The sequence below is a fragment of the Rhyacophila brunnea genome, unplaced genomic scaffold (genome assembly GCF_057557595.1).
Source record: "Rhyacophila brunnea isolate RB1 unplaced genomic scaffold, BYU_Rbru_1.0 scaffold_12, whole genome shotgun sequence".
NCBI classification, from domain to species: domain Eukaryota; kingdom Metazoa; phylum Arthropoda; class Insecta; order Trichoptera; family Rhyacophilidae; genus Rhyacophila; species Rhyacophila brunnea.
Genome location: NW_028232774.1, coordinates 34,358,701 through 34,383,383, shown reverse-complemented (window position 1 = coordinate 34,383,383; position 24,683 = coordinate 34,358,701). Strand labels below are relative to the sequence as shown.

Below are 24,683 nucleotides of genomic sequence, written 5' to 3'. Positions count from 1 at the left end.
TGAGATATAGTGCCAAATATAGACAAATTTGTATAGATCCACCAGTATAAGTTGTCCACTGAGTGAGGACACCAAATGCTAACATTTAACATATTATCATTCAATACTTTTTATACTGTGATGTGATGAGCTTAGTTCTAAATTCGAACACCTGACGATTTATGATGGTATTATATTATATAACAGAACACCAGGCACATCATAATATGTATTAGTTATTATTTTTAATTATACTGATTGCATTACTGATAAAACAATAAAAAGCAATCTAGTTTATTTTATGTAAAATATTAAATTTATTATTTAATTTCAGTATATACCTACATAGTTCAATTCCAAGTTGTTTTATTTACATAAGCTTGTTGAAATACAAAAAAATACACACAGCTATACAAATATTTTGATAAAATTCAAAAATTACACTTACAATAAAATTGTATTATTAATTAAGATAGATAATACGAGGGTGGGTCAATAATTCCTTAGAAAAAAGCATTAAAACAGTTTTTATTTTTGTATTTTTTTTTTATTTCTCAACATAATCTCCTTGGAGCTCAATACACTTGGTAAGACGTTTCTCAATTTTTTTTAAACCGTCAGAAAAATAAGTTTTCGGAAGGTCCTCAAAATAAGCATTTGTCCGATCGATGACTTCTTCATTTGAAAAAAAACGTTGTCCACTTAGCCATTTTTTTAAGTTTGGGAAAAGGAAAAAGTTACTGACGGCTAAATCTGGCGAATACGGTGGGTGGTCGACCAATTCGAACTTCAATTCTTCAATTTTAGCCATTGATCGTAAACATGTGTGAACACGGGCATTGTCCTGATGAAAGAGGATTTTTTTCCTGTTTAAATGAGGCCGTTTTTCTTCAATTTTGTTTTTTTGCTGGTCCAATAAAGATGCATAATAATCCCCTGTTATTGTTTTTCTTTTTCCAAATAGTCAACGAAAATAATTTCACGTGCATCCCAAAATACAGTAGCCATAACCTTACCAGCTGATTTTACGGTTTTCGCCTTCTTTGGGCATGGTTTGCCTTCGCAATCCACTGCTTTGACTGTTCTTTCGTCTCGGGAGTATAGTGGTGTATCCATGTTTCATCTACAGTCACAAAGCGACGAAAAAATTCATCCGGATTGCGTTGCATGAGCGACAACAGGGCTTTAGAGGCCACCACCCTACTGCGTTTATTGTCGACTGTGAGCAAACGCGGCACCCATCTTGCAGAAATATTTTTCATGCCCAATTTGTCATGTAAAATAGAAATGACGCTACCTTTTGAGATCCCTGTAACCTCAATTATCTCACTCAACTTTAATCTTCGGTCACTTAACACCATATCGTGGATTTTATTGATCATTTCTGGTGTAGTCACCTCTACAGGACGTCCTGAGCATGGTTCATCCTTTGTTGATGTACGACCACGTTTAAATTCATTTAACCAGTTATAAATAGTTGCAAGTGAAGGAGCAGATATGCCGTGAACTAAATCCAACTCATTTTTTATTTCCTTTGCTGTTAACCCTTTTATATTAAAATGTTTAATAACAACTCTAAACTCAATTTTCTCCATTTTCTATTTTTCCATTTTCCACAAGCAAATTTTTTTTTTAAATGTACGAGAAACACACAACAACCCGACCAATCTGATTGAAACTTCGCAGCATACTGAATCGGTAGTGCCGCTGCATGAAAACAAACCGCTTACAGTACTAGTCGCGCCACCTGTCGGCTTTTCTAAGGACTTATTGACCCACCCTCGTATATAACTCACTCTGGGAGATGGGGATAGGGCGCTGAGAAAAATATCTTTGAAAATGGGGCGGTACGTCAAAAAGGTTTTCTTAAGCCCAAGCAGTGGTATAAATCAGTGATTCCTAACCTTTTTAGACATGCGGACATCTGAAAATGGGAGAACCGTTTTTGTGGACCACTAACGCAGAAATAAAAATATATTGTTTATATAGTAACGTATAACGTCTGGTCGCGGTTGATTTCGTCACGTAAAACCTAGGGGCGGCAGGTTATATGAAAGTATGGTGAAGCAGGCAAGTATGGTCAAAAAGTATTGTGTGGCAGGCTGGTAATCAATTTGCGGCAAAATTTCCACGTTGACATTATATTATATGGGTAGGTTATAATGACCAAAGTAAATCCTCCATGATGCCCTGCATTTTTTTTTATCGCGTCACTATTTCTCGTAAGTTGTCGGCTATTATCGGCCTGCTTCGTTCAGTTGTATGAGAAAGCCGATTCCTTGCCCCTCTTTTTATTTAATACCTCTATGCGTAAAACCATTAATATATTTTAATAACAAAAACACAATGCACATAATATACTTACAGGTGCACGGTTTTTAATGATTTTATTTGAATTTTAGCATATGTATTTGGACGCCAAAAATTCGTGGACCAACATAAAATTTCTGCGGACCACCTGGAACACTGGTCTAAATAATGTTGGTGTACTGTATATAAAAAAAAAATTGTTTAGGCTTGGAACACTGATGTTACTAACTAACTAACAATGTGGGGTTTGTCTACATGTAAATCTAAAATACAAAATGACTTGCAGGTAATTTAATCAGTCGCCTATTTTCAACTTCACTTTAATTTGGTTAAGCTTATGCATTGTCCACGTGGCGCGTGTGTCGCCGCGAGTGCATGTGGACACCTCAATGAGGTCACATGTAGCTCGACCGCGCGCGACAGCGGACAGTCGTCACGGCTCAATGAAGTCACATGTACCTGGAATGCGCGCGAGTCAAAACGCGCCATGTGGACAAGGTCTTATTCTTCATAGTAGAAAAACCTAACGTTTAAATTCCGCAGATTGCGATTTCTTCTATAACGCACGAATTACAGAGGTAAATTTAATTATTGTTACGGTGATTGTTTCCGACTGCTCTTACATGAGGCTTATTGCATCGTTTCTCTCGCTCGGAGTCGCCTACTACGTCATTTATTTTCTCTCAAACTTTACGCATGTGTATAGTAATGTAATAATGTGATAACTGCTCCTAACTAATTTTTAATTGGGTCACTTGTATAATCCGTATAACCTCAATTGATTATTTTCCAACAACATAATTTATACAAACTTAGTATCAGTTATTTTAATAACATAATATTATTATGATTTGTGACTCGACTGCAACTTAGTACGAATCTAATAATAAATTTTACCATAATATCTGCAATAAAATTTTATAATTCCTCTTTGTCATAGCATATTTCCAAGAATGAGTTATGTATCTAGGACCTAGATACCTATTTATTATAAAACACAAGTATTTCTATAGATTACAAACCCTGCAACAGTGGCGCACCCAGGGGGGGGGGGCAAGGGGCCCTGGCACCCCCCAAAACATGAAAATTATCAGAATGATTTGAAACATGGAAATTGAAAGCCAATAAACTATACCTTGGGCAAATAAAAACACGACAAAAAATGATATGTAATTCTTCAGCACCCTTTTTAGAAAAAAATTCTTAGATTTTAATTTCTAATACAAAAATTTCGGAACACTGATGTCGGGTTTTTTTAGAAACCCAATCCCTAATAGAACTGTCAAAAATTCTCGGTGTCCACCCGAAATCCGGAGTGGTGTAGGTCATGGCTGGGGAGGGCTGACAGGGCTCTAGCCTGGGGGCCCGGCGTGTCGGGTTGACCAGATAAGTGAGATAAACACACATCATAAATTAGCTTTAATAGTAAAAGAAGTCGCCTGCGGCGCTATTATACTTCATGGCCATGAACATTTTAAATTATATAATTGTGCAATATATTTTCTGATTATTATGTGTCGATACTCGACAGCTCCATTATTAAAGTAGATGTATTAAAAATCACTAATAATTCACTGTATAAGTACCCTTAATTTGAACTAAACACAATTTGAAAAACGTTAATGTAGTGTTTCAGACTGCCTTTAATCTTAGCGGTAGGTAGGGGGGCCGCCAAATATTCTAGCCTGAGGGCCCGTTTCAGGATGTAGGAGTCATGGTGTAGGTACACCGAGTGCAATAGACAAAAGAGCGATAAACGAGAAATTAGGCTGTGTTGTGTTGAGTAGGTTTGTGTATAGGGTAAGGTAAGGTAATGTGGCGATACAGGTAATTTGGTGATAGTTTGTATTATAAGGTGTATTCAAATAACCCGTCAGAAAACTTTCAAGAATAAGGCATAGATGTCTCCACTATTCTTTGACTTGGCAAAATTATTTTCAAAGTGTTATTAGCTATCAGTCGACGCACACGTGTTTGCATTGAACGCCTTTCGGAGAATTAACACATTTTTCAACAAAAATCTTTCGTTTTTCAACATTTAAGCTGTATCAAGGTAATATTCACATTATTTGTGTTTTTATAATTGTTTTCCATGGTGCATGGCCTAATATATGTTTCCATTAATACGGTTTTGTCATTATTTAGTGAATTTAAACTTTATAGCCTTACAAATATCATAGAAATTTTAAGAGATTCGTCATTTTTCGACAGTACATTTTTAGGTCACTATTAGATATTTTTTTAAATGAATTAACGAGTGAAAAAAATTACAACAAATTATTTTATATTGTCTTACGGGTGTTTAATTATGTTATAAAAAATAATTCCAGGTTATACAGACTTTCGCCAAATTACCTACCACCTTTTTGATGGCACCTAAAAGAGGAGAGAGAAGTGAAGTTAGTGACAAATGTTACAAGACGTATTCATTTTTTGATGTACAAAGAGCAGCAGACCTGGTGAAGGATCAAACATTTACATTATATAGAGCGGCAAAAGCCATGGGTATTCCATGGTCATCTTTAAAACGATTTATTTCGAAGAACGAGGGAGAAGACAGCAATTCAACGACGCATTTTTCAAAATTAGGAAGGCCTTTTGCATTGACAGTAGAAAATGAACAGAAATTGCTCACATATATTAATAATATGCAGGAGTTGGGTTTTGGATTGACCGTTTTGTAGATAAGGGAGTTGGCTCATAAAATCGCCAAGTCTGTAGGTCGCGATAGTTTGTTAAACCCGAAAAGTGATTCAGCCAGTAAGTGCTGGTGGAGTCAGTATAAAGCAAGATATGTTTTGTCAGTGCGTGTGCCTGAAAATCTCTCAGCATATCGTGCGTCAATGGCCAATCCGCAAATTCTCCAAGATTTTTATGAAAAATTGGGAGCACTGTTGACTAAACTGAATCTCCAAAATAAGCCGTCACAGATTTGGAATGTCGATGAGACTGGAATAAATTATGTCGTTAAACCAAGTCGTGTTGTAGCAAAAATTGGCAAACGATTTGTTTATAAAAGAACATATGCTGAGAGAGGAGATACTCATACTTTTGTTGGTTGTGTGTGTGCCGATGGCACATGGATTCCACGTTTCCTAATATTTAAAGGTAAAAGGTGGAACGATGTACTCATCAAAGATTGTTTTCCAAATTCGATGGTGAGAATATCTCCAAAAGGATGGATTAATTCGGAGCTATTTCTCGAATGGTTCAAATTCTTTATCAAAGGTATTTCGCCTACTAGACCTGTTATCCATCTAATGGATTCTCATGCGTCGCATATTAATCCAGATGTGATAAAATTGGCAACTGACAATGTAATATTTTTGTTTACGTTCCCAGCCCATACAACTCACCTTTTACAGCCCTTGGACGTTTCCGTTTACAGACCATTAAAAGCTGCTTGGACGAAAAAACTCAATATTTATATGAAGTCATTTCCAAATGACAAACCAAGCAGATTTAATTTTCATACAATTTTTAATCCAGCATTTGTGGCGAGTTTTACAACGAAAAACATCAAAAGTGGATTTGAAAAGGCAGGCATCATACCCTTTAATCCAAATTCGATTTCTCCAGAGGCCTTGACTCCATCACGATTAACAGAACGACCGGAGACATGTAGAACGCAGACTAGTGTTATTATTGAAGAGGAATTGCTACAATATCCAACGGCCAGGCGTAAAGAACCTGTGAAAAATAAAAGAGATTCTTCGGCAAAATGCCTAACTCCAGTTGGAGAGGAACAACCAGAAGTAGCTGAAGAAGAACCAGTAGTTGTGGTGCAACAACCTGGATGCTCTCGAGTTGCTTCACTTCCTCCGCAAGCGACTAAAAAAACAATCACAACAAAATGACGACGAATGGATTTGTGGAGTGTGTGAAAAACATATTCTTACGACGCTAAGAAAAAAAATGGAGCGAAATGGATTGAATGTTGTTTCTGTATGGGAAAATATCATGAAACATGTCAAACGGGTGCCATTAACAACGTATTCATGTGCGATTTCTGTGTAAATTATGATGCTGCATTGTAAATAGGTAGGTAGGTAGTCAAATCTTCAAAAAACTCAATATCACCAAATTAAATACCCACCATCACCAAATTACTTATACTGTCCCTAACTAAACTATAAAAATCGTGTATTTTCCTGGCTTTTTTGTAATATTTATTTCTTATAAGGTTTTAATTTTATATTGTCCTGATAATTCGATGTCTTTTATTTTTCTATAATAAAAAATAAGATTGTAAATGGAGCTTCTTTAAAAATTATCACCAAATAACCTTACTTCACCCTAAATGCAATAATACTTTTTTTTGTCCATTTTCAATTAATATTTTGAAACCTCAAATATACCGCCGTGTATTGTGAAAATATGTAAAAAATAATATATGAAGAAGAAAAAGAGCCTATGAGACTTATTTAAATTCTCCTCCTTGGGCCCCCCAATATTAAATCCTGGGTGCGCCACTGTCCTGCAAATATTATGTATTGTGAAGTTAGGTGCAGGAGGAGTTATACTTACATACTATTGAGTAGCTTCATACATTTTATAACATGTGGAGATGATTAATAGTGATATTCATTATGGACCTACCCATTGTCATTCTCTGTAATTGCAAAATCGTTTATATTATTATTGACTTAGTCTTATCTTGACAAAGTGTGTGAATAATAAAATGACTACATACTCTTAAAAATTTATAATTATTCTTTCTTACAGATAAATGCAGATGAAAGTGACGGAAAAATTAACTATACCTACATTGTTATAAGGGTCCAACTGCGTTAATTTGTATACATACGTCAATTTGGTTGCTATTATTTTAATATAAAATAAAATAATTAAGTATTGTGGGATATTTGAATACAGAATTGTAATAAATATTTACATTATTATTGAATTTACTGAAAAAACTAAACTCTACCTTCATTTCAATAAGGGCGATTCTTAAAGAGTTTTGTCAAATATCTATAGCATTACCAATTTTCCTGTCAAATATTATTCAAATATTTTCGACATCTGTGTACCCCTTCTATAATTTTCGCAACACTGAGTAACCCCTCGTCAAAAAAAAATTGCATATACTTTAATAACAAACAAAATATGTTTATTTTTTTCCCTTTTTAGCACATAAATAAAATAATAATAAAGGAAAAATAAAATTCATTCATAATGAAATATATAAAAGTTTAAGTATTATAAATAACGTTCATTATAATGAATGAGAAGGATGAAATTGTTTATATTGAAACAGATCATCATAATTGGGTTCCCTGGTTGTTAATTTTAATCTGAGATGCGGTTCCACAACCAAAAGCCTGTTACTTTTTTTGACTTAATCAAATGCCGAAAAAAGAACTTCACATAGATATGAAGTTGGAAAAGGCAAGATGTATTTCAGGACTTTCGCTGTTAAAACTGGATACACTTGTTGCATTTGCAACCAGAATGCTGTTAAAGTATACACACTCCTTATATTTATTTTTCAAGAATTCGTCTGTAGCTAACTCCAACAATAATTGCTCTTCTTCTGCATGCGATAAACCTTCTAGCATGGATGTTGTATTGATGTCGTATAAGGCTATACCTCAGTTGAGGCATGGTCTAAAAAGATCGTGGTTAGGCGATGCGCGGATTGTGCAAATGACGCGTGCCGAACGAAATATACTTTGTCATATAAATCCAACATGCGTCCATTTAATGTTCTGTTTATTGTTCTATTAGTAACAATAATAATATATTCATTGTCATGTTTTCTTTTTCAAGTAAATGGGTAACGTTTTTTAGTCATCTTTACACGATTTAAGAATTAATACCCCCGTCGCCGTCACGAAACAAATTGACGTGTTCACAGCTCGACGTTCGCTCTCCGATTGCCAGCGAGTCCAAAATTTCGTCGCACCTATAGCTGAAAATTATTTGCCGTTTCACTGAAGTACCGTCTTAATGCTTGATGCTCCAGCCGCAGCCAAAGCCCGATGCAGCGCGTGCCCCACCAAACTTTTCCCGTACCCCAGGGGGTACGCGTACCACACTTTTGGAAACACTGCATAGACAAAAACGAACGTTACTAATATCAATGACGTCGACATTGAAGAATTAATGACAATATTATATCTTCGATGGCGGCGGTTTATCTAGGGACGTCTGATACCTATATTACCATCTAAAATGTTCTTTATTTAAATTTAAAAATATATATAATTATACTTATTAATTTATTTTGCATTATTTTTTCCAATTGTCAAAATAAGGTTCTATTTTTGAACGGATTCAATTATTGATTAAAATGCTACTCACGTTAATAAAAAATGCGCCGAAAATCATTTGCCCAACACCCCCGCTGTGTTTGGTGGTGGTCGTGTAATCCAGAGTGGAGTCAAATTCGTCATATGTACTTCCTATCCCAGAACTGAAGGTGTCCCCATATGTACCCATGGTCCCCAGTGTGCCGACAGTACCAAGTGTACCCGCAGTTCCAACAGTTCCCGCAGTGTTGCCATATGAAGTGCTCCGGCCCAGCGCGGAAAGACCCGCGAAATCCATTTTTTTTAATTTGACACTGGACACTATACACTCTTATCACTTTTATCGTCAATTACTCCGACTTTAATAAGGGTTATTGTTATAATTTTTTTAAATTTCGTACATTTCAAAATAGGTCGGTATTTGAAGAAATACTTAGGTAGGTACTGAAGAAGTTTTTTTGGATTATTGTAACTAATTGGAAAATTCAATAACTATAACTATGTACCTAGTTGAAATTACATTTCCTTATTATGTCGAGTTTCTGTATAACGTAGATTAAAAAATAAATGTTTGTAATCGCTAAAAGCAAGAGATTGACAATTATAACTCGAGGTGCTCGAAGAACGAATAACTCGTAGTACACCGGTAATGCGTCAATTACATTGAGCTACTTTACCAGCTGTTTGTTGGCGAATTTAAAAGCGGGCGATTCAGCTACTGCGATTGAGATGATGACACACAAAACTGTCCATTCGCTGAGAAGCCAACAAGCTAGCGACTATTTTGACATAACGTAGTTCGTTTTTTACCGGGAGGTCGCTACTATTACTATGCTCTACTGCGCAGACGCAGTAGGCCCACACGCCGGCGTGTAGCGTGTAAAGTTGACCGGCTTTCAACTTTTCTCGGTAGATTGTTTACAATCTGCTTGTTAGCTTGTTCGATGATGACACTGGGCGACTTTATATGCAGATTGTAAATTCGCCAACAAGCAGCTCACAAAGTAGCTCAATGTAATTGACGCATAATACTCACAACGCCTGTCAGGTCAAGCCTCACATTATAGTTGTAGGTAGGTATATACCTAATAACTCCTGGGTTATACATAAATATAAACAAGTATTTTACAACATACGCGCCTTGGTTACGATTTCATAGTGTTATGTTATTATGTACTTAGTGTAATAGCCGGAAGCAGGTATGGGGGTATATATGATTTTTTTCTTCCGCAAATGTCTGGTAAGATGTCTGCAACCATGATAATATAAAGGTAGTGTTATGGAAGAGGACACATCACAGAAAGAGGACAACAATATCAATTAAATTCATCACACCAATAGTGCAACTAGATTGTTGATTTTTTTAAATTTAGAACAGAGGGTACATATGTATGTGGATAACAACCAAAAAATGATATCGAAAAACAGACATTAGCCACTTAATGATTAGGTACAAAACACTACAATTAACTTTTTGTTGTCATGCTAAATTTATTGATTAGAATTAAGTATAACATGAGTGAAACATGACATATTTGATAGATGTACTACAGTGTTGACGTCCTACTGCCATGCATACAAAGCAATGACAATGGAAGAAACAATGACAATTATTTGAAATGCAAAACGAAATTTAGCGATAAAAATCGATTGACTTATTGTTCCTACATAATTCCATAAAATTGACAATAAATCGTTTGAACAGTAAATTAACTTTATGCGCGTGTAATAAATAAATTTATAATAACGATTTTACGTTATTTCATCACACATTTTTATCAGCCACAAGTACCTATGAATATTCAGAGAGGGCTCTAACATTTTTCAGGTGGGATTAGATATTTTGATTTTTTATTATTCAACATCAATCAACAGTTGAAAGCCAGATCGATGAATAAGTAGGAATAATAAATCGTATTATTTTGGAACATCAAAATCAATATAGTATATATCAATGTATGTCGTGGTGTAAAAATCAGGACTTCGAACCAGAAGCAGATCGAAAACCGGAAAACCGTTATTTTTTGCCGGAACAAAAACCGGAAAAATATCGTTTTTTTCGGTTCGGTACATATTCAAACACGCGCGTTAACATATTATAATTGATAATATTATATTATTTTAAAAATTTAAGGCTACGGCCGTCCGGTGCAGCATAACCATTGGTGTCGGAGCGTAGCATCTGGCTATCATACAAATACCATAAAATGTTTCAAATTATGGTAGAAAATATTTTTTAATAGAAATTAAAAATATTTAAAAAATAATCACTCGGAGCCGAACCGAAAACCGGAAAACCATTATTTTTTTAGAACGAAAACCGGAACCCAACCGATATATATATTTTTACTTGAATCGGAACGGAAAAAAAATAACGGTTCGAAGCCCTGCTAAAAACTGCTCATATGTTTTTATATATTGTAATCCTTAAATCCTTAACTTAAGTTCTTTTATTATTTTATATACAAAATATCCGGGGATAATCCCCTTTAAACCCAAAACATTAGGGGACTACGGTGATAGTCCCCTGTTCATTTTAATTTTCGCGTCTAGAGCCGCTTGTATAATATATTATATCACGACGTTTTTTTAAACTAAACTGTAATGAAGGCTTGATTAGTGCAGCTAACAATATTAATGTTTTTACCACTCCCAACAATATTTACCAATTTTTCTCACTATTGATAATAACTGTAAAATATTATTATTAACGCACAATGACACTAGCAGAGATAGCAGGATAAGACATGTAACCGATCGCGGTACTCGAAGAAGAATGATTAATGGCATATCATTTTTTTAATGACCGCCATTAAGCAAAAGATTAAAAATCTGTGTAATATAATAATTAATAGATACCTTCTTATTGTTTTACATTATCAGTCGAGTATTGCTGGCTTATCTATGTTCTGTGCTGAAGTCGTTATTAACGAGACCCATAGAATTAGTTTATATTATCCAAGATAAAATAATAATTGATATAAGTATGATATATTTTTAATTTCAAATATCGCACAGTATTAATGCACCCTAACAGTTCCTTCCTGATTTCTATCTTCATTGTCATTTATCAATCTACCACTGAATGAATAAAATAATTGAAGTTATCTACTCTATACATTGACATACTCTTTAACTTCCGCGCAGTATCAAAACGTGATCTATCACTCTCTCAATGTCATTCATTATTCAACTTGCATAAAAAATTACCTAATATTTGTCTTGAATTATCCGTAATGCATGAGAGAAAACGTGTGATTCTAAATTTGAAAAATCGGAGGAATCATTTATTTTAATCGGGTCGTGAAAGAAAACAAATGATACTCTCATAATAGTTTGACAGATGATTACATATCAATAAAATAGTGTGTTATCCTAGAGATTTAAGGTTAATTATAATAGGAATATATAATAGGAGTGCTGTAACCTACTGTAAATCTTAGCGATGGTGCCCATAGAACGCGTCGAGCGGGCGAAGTCGGCGTATGAAGTGTTTATTCATAACCATAATCACACGTCTCTCGCCGCGCATTACCCTTCACCTATGTAATAAGCGGCCCAAGCAGCACAAAATAATTATTTTTACAGCGCCTCTCATAACAAAGCAATAAAAATATTATATTATTTCGGGGCTTGTAATTAATATTTACGACGACATTATTCAACCAGCGATAAACTGGACACGCAATAAAATTAAACAATGACTTCCCTGTTATTAAATAATTGCTTTTCGCCCGTCGATCGACGACGCCTTGAGCAGCGTAATTTTGGTAGCCGTGTTCAATGAATGGACTTCTTTGTATTTTCATTAAATCGTATCGCCGAGAAGAGAAAAACGGTGACTCATGCGGCAAGCGGGGCGCAAGGCATCGTCAAGTCCAGTGGGCGCTGGCGTATTTGATTACGTTGTATTTTTGATGATTTACGCGCCACTTGTAGAAATTTTGCGCGAGCGCCGCACTCGCTGCGTCAATGGGCTTTATGCCTTAGGCAACATACACATTATCACCGCCAAAAAGTGTTTTCCCCTAAGGATCTAATTCCATGGAAACTTTAAGAGGCCGGAATCACTATCGGGCAGACTCATAGAAATATGAGCAGGATTGACTACGAGACAGCAATTTCTAACCCAAAAGGCAATTTAATAGTCACCCTTAGACAACTTTCCACATCTCTTTCCACACACAGCTTGATTTGATATAAATAAAAAGGATTTCAAGTTATACTTACACAAGTATATTTTTATAAAAATCTATATTTTTAAAATAAATATAAAAATATTAAATCTAAGAATTAGTCAAAAATCTATTTAAGAGGCCGGAATCACTATCGGGCAGACTCATAGAAATATGAGCAGGGTTGACTACGAGACAGCAATTTCTAACCCAAAAGGCAATTTAATAGTCACCCTTTGACAACTTTTCACATCTCTTTCCACACACAGCTTGATTTGATATAAATAAAAAGGATTTCAACTTATACTTACACATGTTTATTTTTATAAAAATCTATGTTTTTAAAATAAATATAAAAAATATTAAAACGATGAATTAGTCAAAAATCTAAACGTTAAAAAACTTAATAAACTAAATTTTAATAATATCTAAATATGACCATAAAATATAATGTAATAATAAGATGGGACCCTGCAACAAATTCACATTTTATTACATTTTTTTACAATTGTAGGTTTATCTTTGACTTAAAAAAAATAAAATCTTTTTAATGTTTTTAGATACATATTTATCAATTAATACAGTTGAGATTGTAAATTATCAAAAAAAAGTCTCAAATTGCAAGCTTCGTATTTTTCCGCTAGGTGCCGCTGTTGGTATAAGGATCCCCCTTAAGATGGATAGTAGATTTCCCATAATGTTCGAACCCGTTCCCATGGTTTCAGAAACGGGCACTTTATCAACCACGCCACCACTGCCCATAATAAACACATACCAACCTACTTATATACGTATTGATAGATACTCATAAAACTCATAAGCGAATGATCCATTTACAAAATAATCAATAATAATTACCTAATAGGTACCTACTTGATTGATGATGAATTAAAAATAATTGTCTATGATTACTGATTAAGCGATTATTGTGTTTGACATAGATTTTACCGGCTTTCCACGTGTAGAAAAATCAGTCTCTTATCAGCATTAGGGCATTATCGTGACACTTATAAAGGAGTGGGTAGGTACTAGGTTTAAAAAAATGCAATGAGAATGCCTACACTTCAAATAGTATCTACTCACCCATACAGTAGAGGTGTTGTCATGAATGAGTAAAGTTTTGAAACAGACGCTATTGCACCACAGGCTAGTGCAAGAACATAGTGGTCGCGCGGGGGCGGCGCGGCGGCGTCTTGCGAAACTCAAACGTATAACCGTGTGTGAAATTTTCGTAGACAGTGTCTTTTTTGGGGCATAATACACACGGTTATACGTTTGAGTTTCGCAAGACGCCGCCGCACCGCGCCCGCCAAACCACTACGGCCGAGCACTTAGTCTGAGGCCTCAGTGCCAGCGTTCGGCGCAGCGTTGAGCGTCTTACGCAACTCAAACGTATAATCGTATAAATGTATGACCAAAAAAAGACATTGTCTACGAACATTTTCACACACGGTTATACGTTTGAGTTGCGCTAAACGCTCAACGCTGCCACTCAGGACATACACTTAGGCCTCGTCCAGATGGCGCGATTTGACTCGCGCGTAAGAACCCGCGCGCATTCCAGCTACATGTGACCTCATTGAGCCGTCCACATGTAATCGCCGCGTGTCACTTCTCGCGCGAGGTACAGGTGACCTCATTGAGCCGTCCACATGCAGTCGCGGCGAGACACGCGTCATCTGGACAAGATCTTAGTGTTGCCAACTAAGCGTTTCTCTTGCTAGATCTAGCATTTTTGAATAGGCGTTAAATTTAGCGTTTTTTGACACGACAGACAGCCTAAAACGTCTCCTCACAAGGTTAAAATTATACTAGATTTGTTTAAAAATCAACATACCTACTGATCTTTTAGTATTACCTAAATACCTAAATGCTACATACAAAATGACGACTAAACTTCTTAACTATTAGGTATACACTAACTTCTATATCAAGTCTTCTACGTCACAGCCTTGCATGCGCTGGCACTGTTACGTCACATGGTTTTCGCGCACTGATACTATTACGTCACATCAATGACATTGCGTCACATGCTCTTTGCGTATTGACTTGTCATAGCAAATACTCAATCTCTGGCATTATTTAGAGGAAAAGCTTTCTTTTTCTCTCTCCTCCGGATGACATTTCTAAATTCGAAATAATGTTCTTCGCCTGCAAAGGTTTAGGCGGAGCTAATGTTAATAAGTCAGTCCCACGATGGCCGCGCGGCTTAAGCGTCGGCCTATAGCGTCGTGGGTCCCAGGTTCGAATCCTGGGTCTGGCATGTACCTACACATATTGTTTTTCAATTTGTGCATGAGTCAGAGTATGGACCTAATAGGTTGAGCAAGTGGTTGACATCCATTTCTCGTGAAAACAAAATCTGTTAATAGAAATCTCCACTCCGTGGAGGCCCAATGATCCTATTAGGATCGGACATGGTCGGAAAAAAAAATGTTAATAAAACTCTAAACGATATCGAAAACACACTGAATTATGGGCGCGGGGAATAGGTATAGTGGTGAAAATAATTGCAGGGGGAGGGTTTTAGTTCCAGAAACCACCCACAGTGGTGACGTAGAAGAGTCGAACTGTACATTCATTTTATGCATTATTTCATTAGTTGTAAAATACGACATTCTTTTTGGATTCTTGATTATTTCATACATTTCCAGTATTTTACTGAACAAAAAATATTACATTTTACCTTTTTATTATAGATATTAAGTACACGAACTAAAGTCAACAGGCACTAAAAAAAATATTTAAAAATAGTAATGCCCAACCACGATTCGAACTGGGCTAGAAAATTCTACTGTCACGATAGTTGTACGTATGTACTAGAGGTGAGTTGGAAATACTGTCACCAGTTTGTGTACTCAAGTTTCGGATGAAACTACCCATACTAAGTATTTGTGGCCCAATAAACTTATTCCAAAAAACTTGTGATGATATCATCCCAAGTCGCTGTTCTGTGCACTCGCCAGTTAGTAGAATTTTCAACACTATTGACATTAAATGCGCACGAACGAAATAGCACTTGAATATAGGTATATTTTAATTTATTAGTCTATTGCGTTCGAATGTATGAATAATAATAGGTCATAAATTTTGTGTCGCAGCACAGTGGTGAGATGACGCACAGGCTAAGGCTTGTTTTATACCTACCGTTCAAAACATGTTTAAAATTTAAAAAAATCACTGTTATTCATTTCTGTTAACAATAATATTGTAACCTAACAGAAAAACAACTCATAAATTTAAAATTTTATAATAAATGGGACTTTTCGATAAGAGGAGCTCAGCGTATTTTTAGCGATTATATTGAAGCCGATACACAGTCTGAGTTCCCTGAGCCGATACGTATTTTAAAATACTAATAATATGGAGTTGGTTTTAGTTTAAGTTGAGTATGAAACTTTTGTCGCATACGCACGCCAAACATCTATATAGTATTCCTAATACTAGTAAGTATTTTGGAACAAGTTTATATACTAAGTATTTTTTTATACTGGTAGTAAGTATACTTAGTCCTCAAAATCGACCAGTTTTCCCATCTCTAGTATGTACCGCTAAGAGCATTTGGTACCGAATCCAGCGTGCCAAAATGAATAAATATATTCAGATAAATTACATTGTTTGGCCCGTTAGTCATTAATTACCTACAGTTTTAGTTCACGTGATAGCATGACACTGGTTTTGACATTGTGACATTGACATTGAAGCCTTAGCCCAACACGGCAACACAGAGGTGGACGGAGCGCCGCATACCAACTACCACTGCAATAATGAACTCTAAATCGCATACTGTTTGACATTAGGTAGTTTAATAAAATAATTAATGATATGACATTATAGAAAACGACAATCATCACGGGAGCCCCGGCAGACAGACGGTCCAGCCTTCACCTCTCGGATATCAAGTCCCGAACGAATAGCTCACAACATGTTTAATATTCTTAATATACATTTTGTTACTGCCTTTACTGGCTAGTTTTTGAGGCTACTTTGAAGGTATCTAGCAACCTAGCTTTAATGATACAATGGTTTGGTGCAGCTTTTATTAATACATAGTTAAAATATAATGGTTAATTATTAGACATAATATTATTTCATAATAGGTACTGATTATACTTATGTAATCGTATGTATGTAAGTGTTCGTGTTGTATACTTGAAATTATTTGCAGCCTTTTAGTGCCATAGCTGGTTACGTATTAGTGCCATGTACGTGTTGGTCTGGTTTGGCAAGAGGGCAATCAATTTATAATATATACCTACAGACAGATGTCGTTAGAAAAATATATCATTTTTGTAGAATATAAAATAATGAAGTAATTATTAATTAAATACATTAACTATTAATAGGCAATTAAATATTATTTTTCTCGAGAAGGCAGGCGTTAAGTTTAAATAATAGACTAGTATGGAGTCATCGCCACTCTCCTACTTTTACTAAATCAAACAATGCAGCAGTTGTCATAAAATATATCCAGAACATTCCAATTTTGAATCTCTTGAAAAAATTTGGCCTCAAATAAATCACTATCAATGTATTGCTATATAATTATATCACTTTGTTACTAAGATAAAATCGATTGCCATTATTTAAAAGCAATTTGATCACTATAATATCTGAAGGACTCGCTAGAGATGCTATCTCTATGATATGGATGTACGTTTATTAAAATAATTCGCTTATAGATGATAGATTCGCATTATCACAGGTGTTATAGATTGATAAAGGAAAAACCTTCTGTGTATCTGTACAAAATGCGTCGGCAATGGATCGACGATATAGGTGCATGGTGAACTAAAACGTCATTCCAAAATAATACCTGCTGATAACACAGACAATTGATTGAGACAGGTATTCCAACTAGCGTGACGCAAGACTTTGTTAAAACATACGCAAACAAGATGAAAGAATAGTGAAACATTTTCCAAGTTAAACTTGGTTACAATCAGCTAATTTGAACCGGAAAGTAACCCTGAAACACTGAGAAACCTTTACTTAATTATTTTATTATTTAATTCCGAATATAATGATGAAGGGTATGATATCAAATCAACGCTTTTTACATGTCATCCATGATCCGGCTAGTATTTTCCAAAATGATTTGAAAGTTAACCTATTATATTATTCAAAATGATAAATAAACGACCGGACCGTACTAAATTAATTAATTACATACTAAATTCATAAGAATTCGTACATGTAGCGACACCTGTAAAAACTAACACATGATAAGATTGACAAAGCAGATCCCTGTAATAAATTACCTTAAAACAGTGCCACTGTCACAGTATATTATCTTACAACTGACTGAAAGCGACATACAAAATTAGATGAAATTTCTAAAACTTACAAGAAATATAAAATAGCTAATGTGAATATTCCGCATCGCAAAAAACTAATGGAAACTAAAAAAAAAAATTAAGTGAACACTTAGGAAGCTATGCATAGTTTATACATATGTAAATAAGTGGTATTATGGATTATGCTTTACTTGAAACTACCTTCACTTTTTTCTACTCCATTGAATGAATGCATAAGCCCACGTTTTTTCCATAAGTGTGACTATCAATAGCGCCCTAATAAAACAGAATTAATGATGTAACACACGTATTGGGATGTGAAGTTTACAGGCAGCTGAAAGATTCCAATATTAGTTCCTATAACTCCGCTACATGGCGCTAATGAGTTTCATAGATTTTTTAGTTAGTATTATTATTGGCGAATAATTTCAAATTGTTTATATATATATATATAGCGTTAGCTTGTATATTCTATATATTCTCAGTAGAATCTCACTGATCTGGCACGATATGATGTACCTCAATCGTGTAATCTTAATCGTCTACAAATAATGAATAAGGTTTTATAGGTAGCAAAACATGTCTTTCTATTATAAACCAAAATAACCTCTTATCAATGATTCTTTTCTGACACTCGAGCTTTCTTTAAAAACTTTCTTCCAAAATGTCTTCAGATAATTGTGCTGAATTAGCGAGGTTCTACTGTACTTACGAATGAATAAATAAATCAAAATGCACAATTTGTGGCAATTGCATCATGTATAATTATTATGTTATATGAATTCTTCTAATTTAATTATTATTTACAAGACAATATAATTGCTTCTTACTAGAGAAAATAATTGTTTCATACTACGTCATACTAAAGGGATTACACAAGACAAGTCGTTATACCACTCTGTTTATTCGTCAGAAATTAGTGATCACATCTCGCTTGATTGCCAACTGAAATCTATTTAAATATGGCATTACATGCAAATAATATCATTGTTAGATCTGTAGATATTAGACTACTTACGGTTACTGATGGAAGTACTTCAGCTTCTTCCTCCGGCATTTTGTTGGCTGAACTGGTCTGCGAGGTTATCATCAGTAGGCCGAAGATGAGGACACTGCATAGTGTCAGCCGCTCCATCTTCAATTTCTACAAATCAAACAGAACATTGTATTGAATTGCTCGTTGGACTATAAGGGTAGTCATAAGGCAGATATTAATTGTCACGTTACGGATACTTGACAAGTCATGGGAACGTCCACTTATCTTTCCCGCGAGATTGTTGGTAAAGTTAACACGTGAATAATTTCATGACTAGCTGCTGTCAAAATAAATTTGCGTGCTATAAAACAGTCCATACACTCATATTCATTTAACAATTTATCTCAATATGGATATTGATAATGTTAATTCGTTTAGCATGTACATGCATAATATGCATAAACAGTTTGCAGTTATTGCGAACAATGTACGCATGGTAGAATTCGCGCAAAATGCCGAGGCTTCTTTACCAAGGAGATACATCAGGGACATGAAGGATCCATACGCAAGATTTAATGAACCGGAATTTAAATTGGAGAAGAGTGAAGTCAGTAGTGACGGCTTGAAGCTTGAAGCTAGTGTTACCATGTTAAAAAAATATCTTGCGATGCCTGCGAAATCACGTATAATGACTGATAATGGAAACATAAGAGTATTATAATTAAATATTAATTATGTATTTACAGTTATAGCATTTATAAAGTGCAGTTGTCATATTTTTGACATTGTTTAACAATTACAAAATAATTTACCTAAACTATAGGAAAGAGAAATTTTAAATATGGTATTATTTTCAATTGAAAAAATGAACGAAGCGTTTAAGACGAGGTGATAAAACGAACGAAGCTTTTAAGACGAGGTCAACCATAGACGACATGATCTTAGCTAAGGACGATGTTTCTGCATAGTGTTTTGTACTGAGGAAATTTTAGTTAAGTTAAATGTTTCTGCATTAGGCTCTTGGCACAAATATTTCCCAAATCCACCAATCGTGGGAAATATTCACAAGTACATAGATAAACCAGTCGTGAGATTCTTCGTATATAAATGAAAGGCTGAATAAGAGACTGCTAAATCATTCAGATTATAAATTCATTACATATCGCAAATTACTATTGATGTTCAAAAATTATTTATCCCTGTAACACATTTCAAGCATTGACATTAGGTAAAAAAAAGGACCAACAGCCAGATTTAATTTTGTAGAATTGACAAGAGTTTACTAATACTGCTGACTTTTCAAATATGTAGAATTTTGAGAAATATCTAAAAATAAAAAGTTTACTTAGGACAAGCGGCACACAAATTGATGTCGATTGTACAGAATCACTTCGTCAAAGGCGGTATCAAACCGGCACCAATTGTCTTCGATAGATACACGAAAATTATATCCGAAGCTGCTCATACTTATGTCATGCCCTGCGAGCCCTACAAAATTAAAATTTTGTATGTTGGCTGATTGAAATTGAAAATTTGCAGCTTACATTCAGTATCTTTGTTTTTGCCCTTATGCCGGCCAGAGATGGACAGTTCTCGTAACAGGCTGAACATGCCAGTTAATAACCATACAGTTATCTTTGGTAGATAATCTGCTGCGCCCATAGACGGACACTTTTCGACCTTTCAGATGTGTGCCATGTTCAAACTGCCAGCGACCTCCCACTCCCGTGTTTTTGTAAAACTGTTGGAATTTCAACTCACCGAAAGTTTTCGGGTGACGTTAGCTAGCTGTGTCGTAAAGTAGGAGTAGCTGGCGCGATTTGGCGGCAAATTTTGACAGTTCTGTCATAATCTTCTAAGTTCGTTCGATAAGAAGTATATTATTTTTGTTGCGTATTCTTTTGCTACTCATATTATATAATTACGAATATTGTGAAGTGTCAACTAGGTACCGCAAACAATATTTATTGTGTGTTGTTAATATGTCTGTACCAAATTAATATATTATATTATTCAAAACCAATAAGTAAATTGTTTTGGTGATTGAATAAAACATATTACATAAATTTAATGTATATAACCCTGATTTAAATAAAACAATACGTATGTATTTTATCTTAATTAAATTTTATTAAAACAACAATTAGTATACTATGAATAATTTATTCAAAATAAAAGAATCTGGACATATATTTACACAAACAATAAATTGTAATCATAATAAATCTAACAAAGTAAAAATATTCGTAGATCAATCGTTCGTTCAAGTATACCCTACTTAAAACTAATTTAACACAAACATGATACCCCTGTGTATGATCTCGGCGAACATAACCTCCATAGTTTTTGACACTTGATCTGCCACAGACAATAACTGTACGTATATGGGCACGTCTGTTGACAGTTCGACAGATTTAAATGGGGTAGTTAAACTGATATGTGGTGTGTCCACTAACGTACAGTTATTGAACAGTTATTATCTGTGCCATGTTCAAACTGCTACGAAAACTGTCCGTCTATGGCCGCCTTTAGAATACCACAGATCAGGTCAAAATGGACCGGAGCATACTGGAGCGCTGTTCCGATTCAAGAATTTGGCAAAATTATCGCTCTGTCTCGTGGAAAAAATAATTTGACAGCCTGAGCTAGATACGCTAGATAAAATTAGATAACTACTTATGTTAATATTTTCGGAAAATTTTTGAGCGCTCCGGGTCATACAATTTTCTATTTCGAGCACTGAATATATCGGCTTTGCGTACTTTGCTAAAAATACCAAGAGGCGATATATGTGTCGCTGAGTTTCAAAACCCGCTATAATACTTTTTTTAAATAATTAAGATATATATATATCGATAGATTCGTTATTAAAATCTCTACATGAAAATTTTATCGCCTCATTCAAAATCTACTATGATTAACTGTAATTTATGAAACAAAATTAATGCGTCTATCAATACCCGCTATAACACTACTGAAACGTTTTTATTGATTTTCTCAACATAATGAAAAAGTATTATAGCGGGTTTTGATGGAATTTTTTGTTACACAATTTAAAAAAAAATTGGTGATGCCATATTTTATAAATAATGAGTGTTTATATTTCAAAACATGTCAACTGAGGCATGAAATAAGTGTCCTATTAATTGTTCTCACTATCTTAATGAGTCATAGTGTTTGGCCAGAGTGAACGCGCAGGCAGCGTGGCGGCATCAGCGCGTGAGACTCAAACGTATAACCGTGTGTGAAATTCCCAAAAAAAGACACTGTCTACGTACATTTCACGCACGGTTATACATTTGAGTCGTGTACGTCGCTACCGCCCTGACACCCGCTCGACCACTGTGTTCTTGCACATAGTATAAGTTATTAGTACAATTTGGGTGATTGTGTGATGGATTCTCAACTATTATTCATCATGACATCGGATAGTGCAAGTGCTGAAAGCTGATATTTATTTCATTATGCTATCAAATGTATATTTTCTCATATTTAATAGATATAAAATGCATCTTTTATTTTTGTCTATAATTTACATCAACACGGAAGCGTCAATATTTAGGATGGATCGCTCTCTCCAAGAAAGCATTAAATAATAGAATATAAGAATAATTGTTATTTTTAAAAAAGATTTTATTATTTTAACAAAACTCCATGAAACGGCATAAAACAGTGTGGTATTTTACGACAGTAGTTGTAAACAGTAAATTGTCGTGGTAGTAAAAGAGTTAAAATTTAACTTTTTAACATTTAAATATGAACACTACGCAACTTTATCTTCGATTTACTTTCATATTTTTAGACAGTCCTTTACAAAAGGTTTTCTAGAGCAACTTTGGTTAATCCTAATAGATTAGGTTTAAAATTAGGTATTTCAAGTGTACATGGAAAAATGACATAGTTAGTTTAGTTTAGTTAGTTAGTTTGGGTTAGTTTAGGTTAGTTTAGGTTAGGTTAGGTTAGGTTAGGTTAGGTTGGGTTGGGTTAGGTTAGGTTAGGTTTGGTTAGGTTAACCTAACAAATAATCCAGTTTATCGGCTATTTTTAAAATGTGTTTTCCGCTGTATTCCTGATAATCGAACAGTACCAAATGATTTAGGGGGATCCATTTTGAAGTATTTTTTTTATTGATTTTCAATGCCGCAGGAGGGAGCGGGTTTAAGAAAAACTAGCAGGTGTGACTGAATTCTACATTTACTCCGCCTGCTACTGATAGCTTTGTTTCAACTGCAAAATAGGTACTGCACTTTCCCAGATACAATTCGCACTTTGCATTTAGCGATAAAAACCTGCAGGTATAACTACGGCTGTTCACATACAACTTATTGCAAGCTGTCGCATCCAAAAATGATTAAACGTGTGTGGTTTATCCGTAATATTTATTAGGATCGTTAGTGTCCGTTTGTATCGTCCGTGCTGTCTTGTCTTTTATATATGCCGTATCAGAATATTAAAGCAGACATTAGATGCCCGAAATAGATACACCAAGTTATTTGATGCAGAATCTTTGAATGGAATGTTTTGCTCACACGTAAACTGAATGTCTAATAATTGATACGACACACTTTAATTGAATACATCCACTTTATATCATAAGCATTTTAATAAGAAATATAATACATAATTATACAAAGTGAATATTTCAGAAAAGTCTACATAAATCTGTCATTCTTAATGGGAAGTCAATTGATATAACAAACAAATTGTTACAGTTATTGCATTCAACATACATTCTTAATAATAGTTTCAAATTTCAGCTCGATAAGATGGAAAAATTTGTTCTACTGTGTACCTAGTCTTGCAAAAGAATTTGAAAGTCAATAAGTATATTAACACTATTTGGCAGAAATTTATGTCAATGTGGCTATTTTCCAAAGACTTATTCTTAAAATACGTTCTTGAACCTGTCAATGTAAATTGTAACTCATTTCGTTAAATTTAAAACGGGCAATAATGAGACAAACTAGCAAATTGACTCTGACAGTATCCGATTCAATTTAACCTTTAATAATGCAGCTATATTCAGTAGCAACTTATTCTGCCGGTAGGTAGTTTGACAGCGAAAGAATTAAACAATACATACGTTAGATTACTCACAGCCAGATGAACAGAGATAACGTTAAGCTGATAAATGAATTGCAGCCTATTGTTGGAAATAGAGATTGATAACATTCACGACACCATAGATATGCACGGCACGACACAAGTTGTCAAAAATTGACATCGATGACGTTTCCATATCGTTTTTCATACGTTCCGAAAAAGCATAGTTTCGCGTTTCACTACAAAAAGGTTTAATGAATAATCTCTTATTAACAGTACTTGTTCTATCAACCTTTATACAACATCATTTAAATAAAATATAATAAAGAGTAACTTCATAATTCATTTAGTGCTAACACCGCGACTCGCGCGTTTGGAGCAGTTGGCCATTAGATGAAATTAACGTGTTATTTAAATGTGGTAATTAACAGGTAATTAAAAATAAGATGCACCTTACTTTTTGTTGAATAACAATGTTGTTTATTGTAATTTATTATTACATTAAAATAATATAGGTATTTACCAATTACCTAAAACAGAATATATTGTGCATGTTATTAGTTAATTGAAATTTGCTTATTACCTGTACTATATTTAATTGAAACAATGCTCAATTACTGTAGGTACGAATGTATTATTTTGTCTGCTA

The 24,683-nt window shown here is 34.6% G+C and overlaps 1 protein-coding gene across 1 annotated transcript in view; it reads right to left on the bottom strand.

The window, feature by feature from the left end:
• Nucleotides 1–24,203, bottom strand: part of LOC147078087 (putative divalent cation/proton antiporter TMEM165) — a 44,298-nt gene extending 20,095 nt beyond the window's left edge. Inside the window, exons 1-2 of the mRNA XM_085961194.1 lie at nucleotides 24,075–24,203; nucleotides 19,034–19,159 (exon numbers count right to left, since the gene is read on the bottom strand). Coding sequence (XP_085817320.1) covers nucleotides 19,034–19,150 — 117 coding nt within the window. The 5' untranslated portion in view covers nucleotides 19,151–19,159; nucleotides 24,075–24,203. The remainder of the gene's footprint in view (nucleotides 1–19,033; nucleotides 19,160–24,074) is intronic.
• Nucleotides 24,204–24,683: the final 480 nt, after the last annotated feature.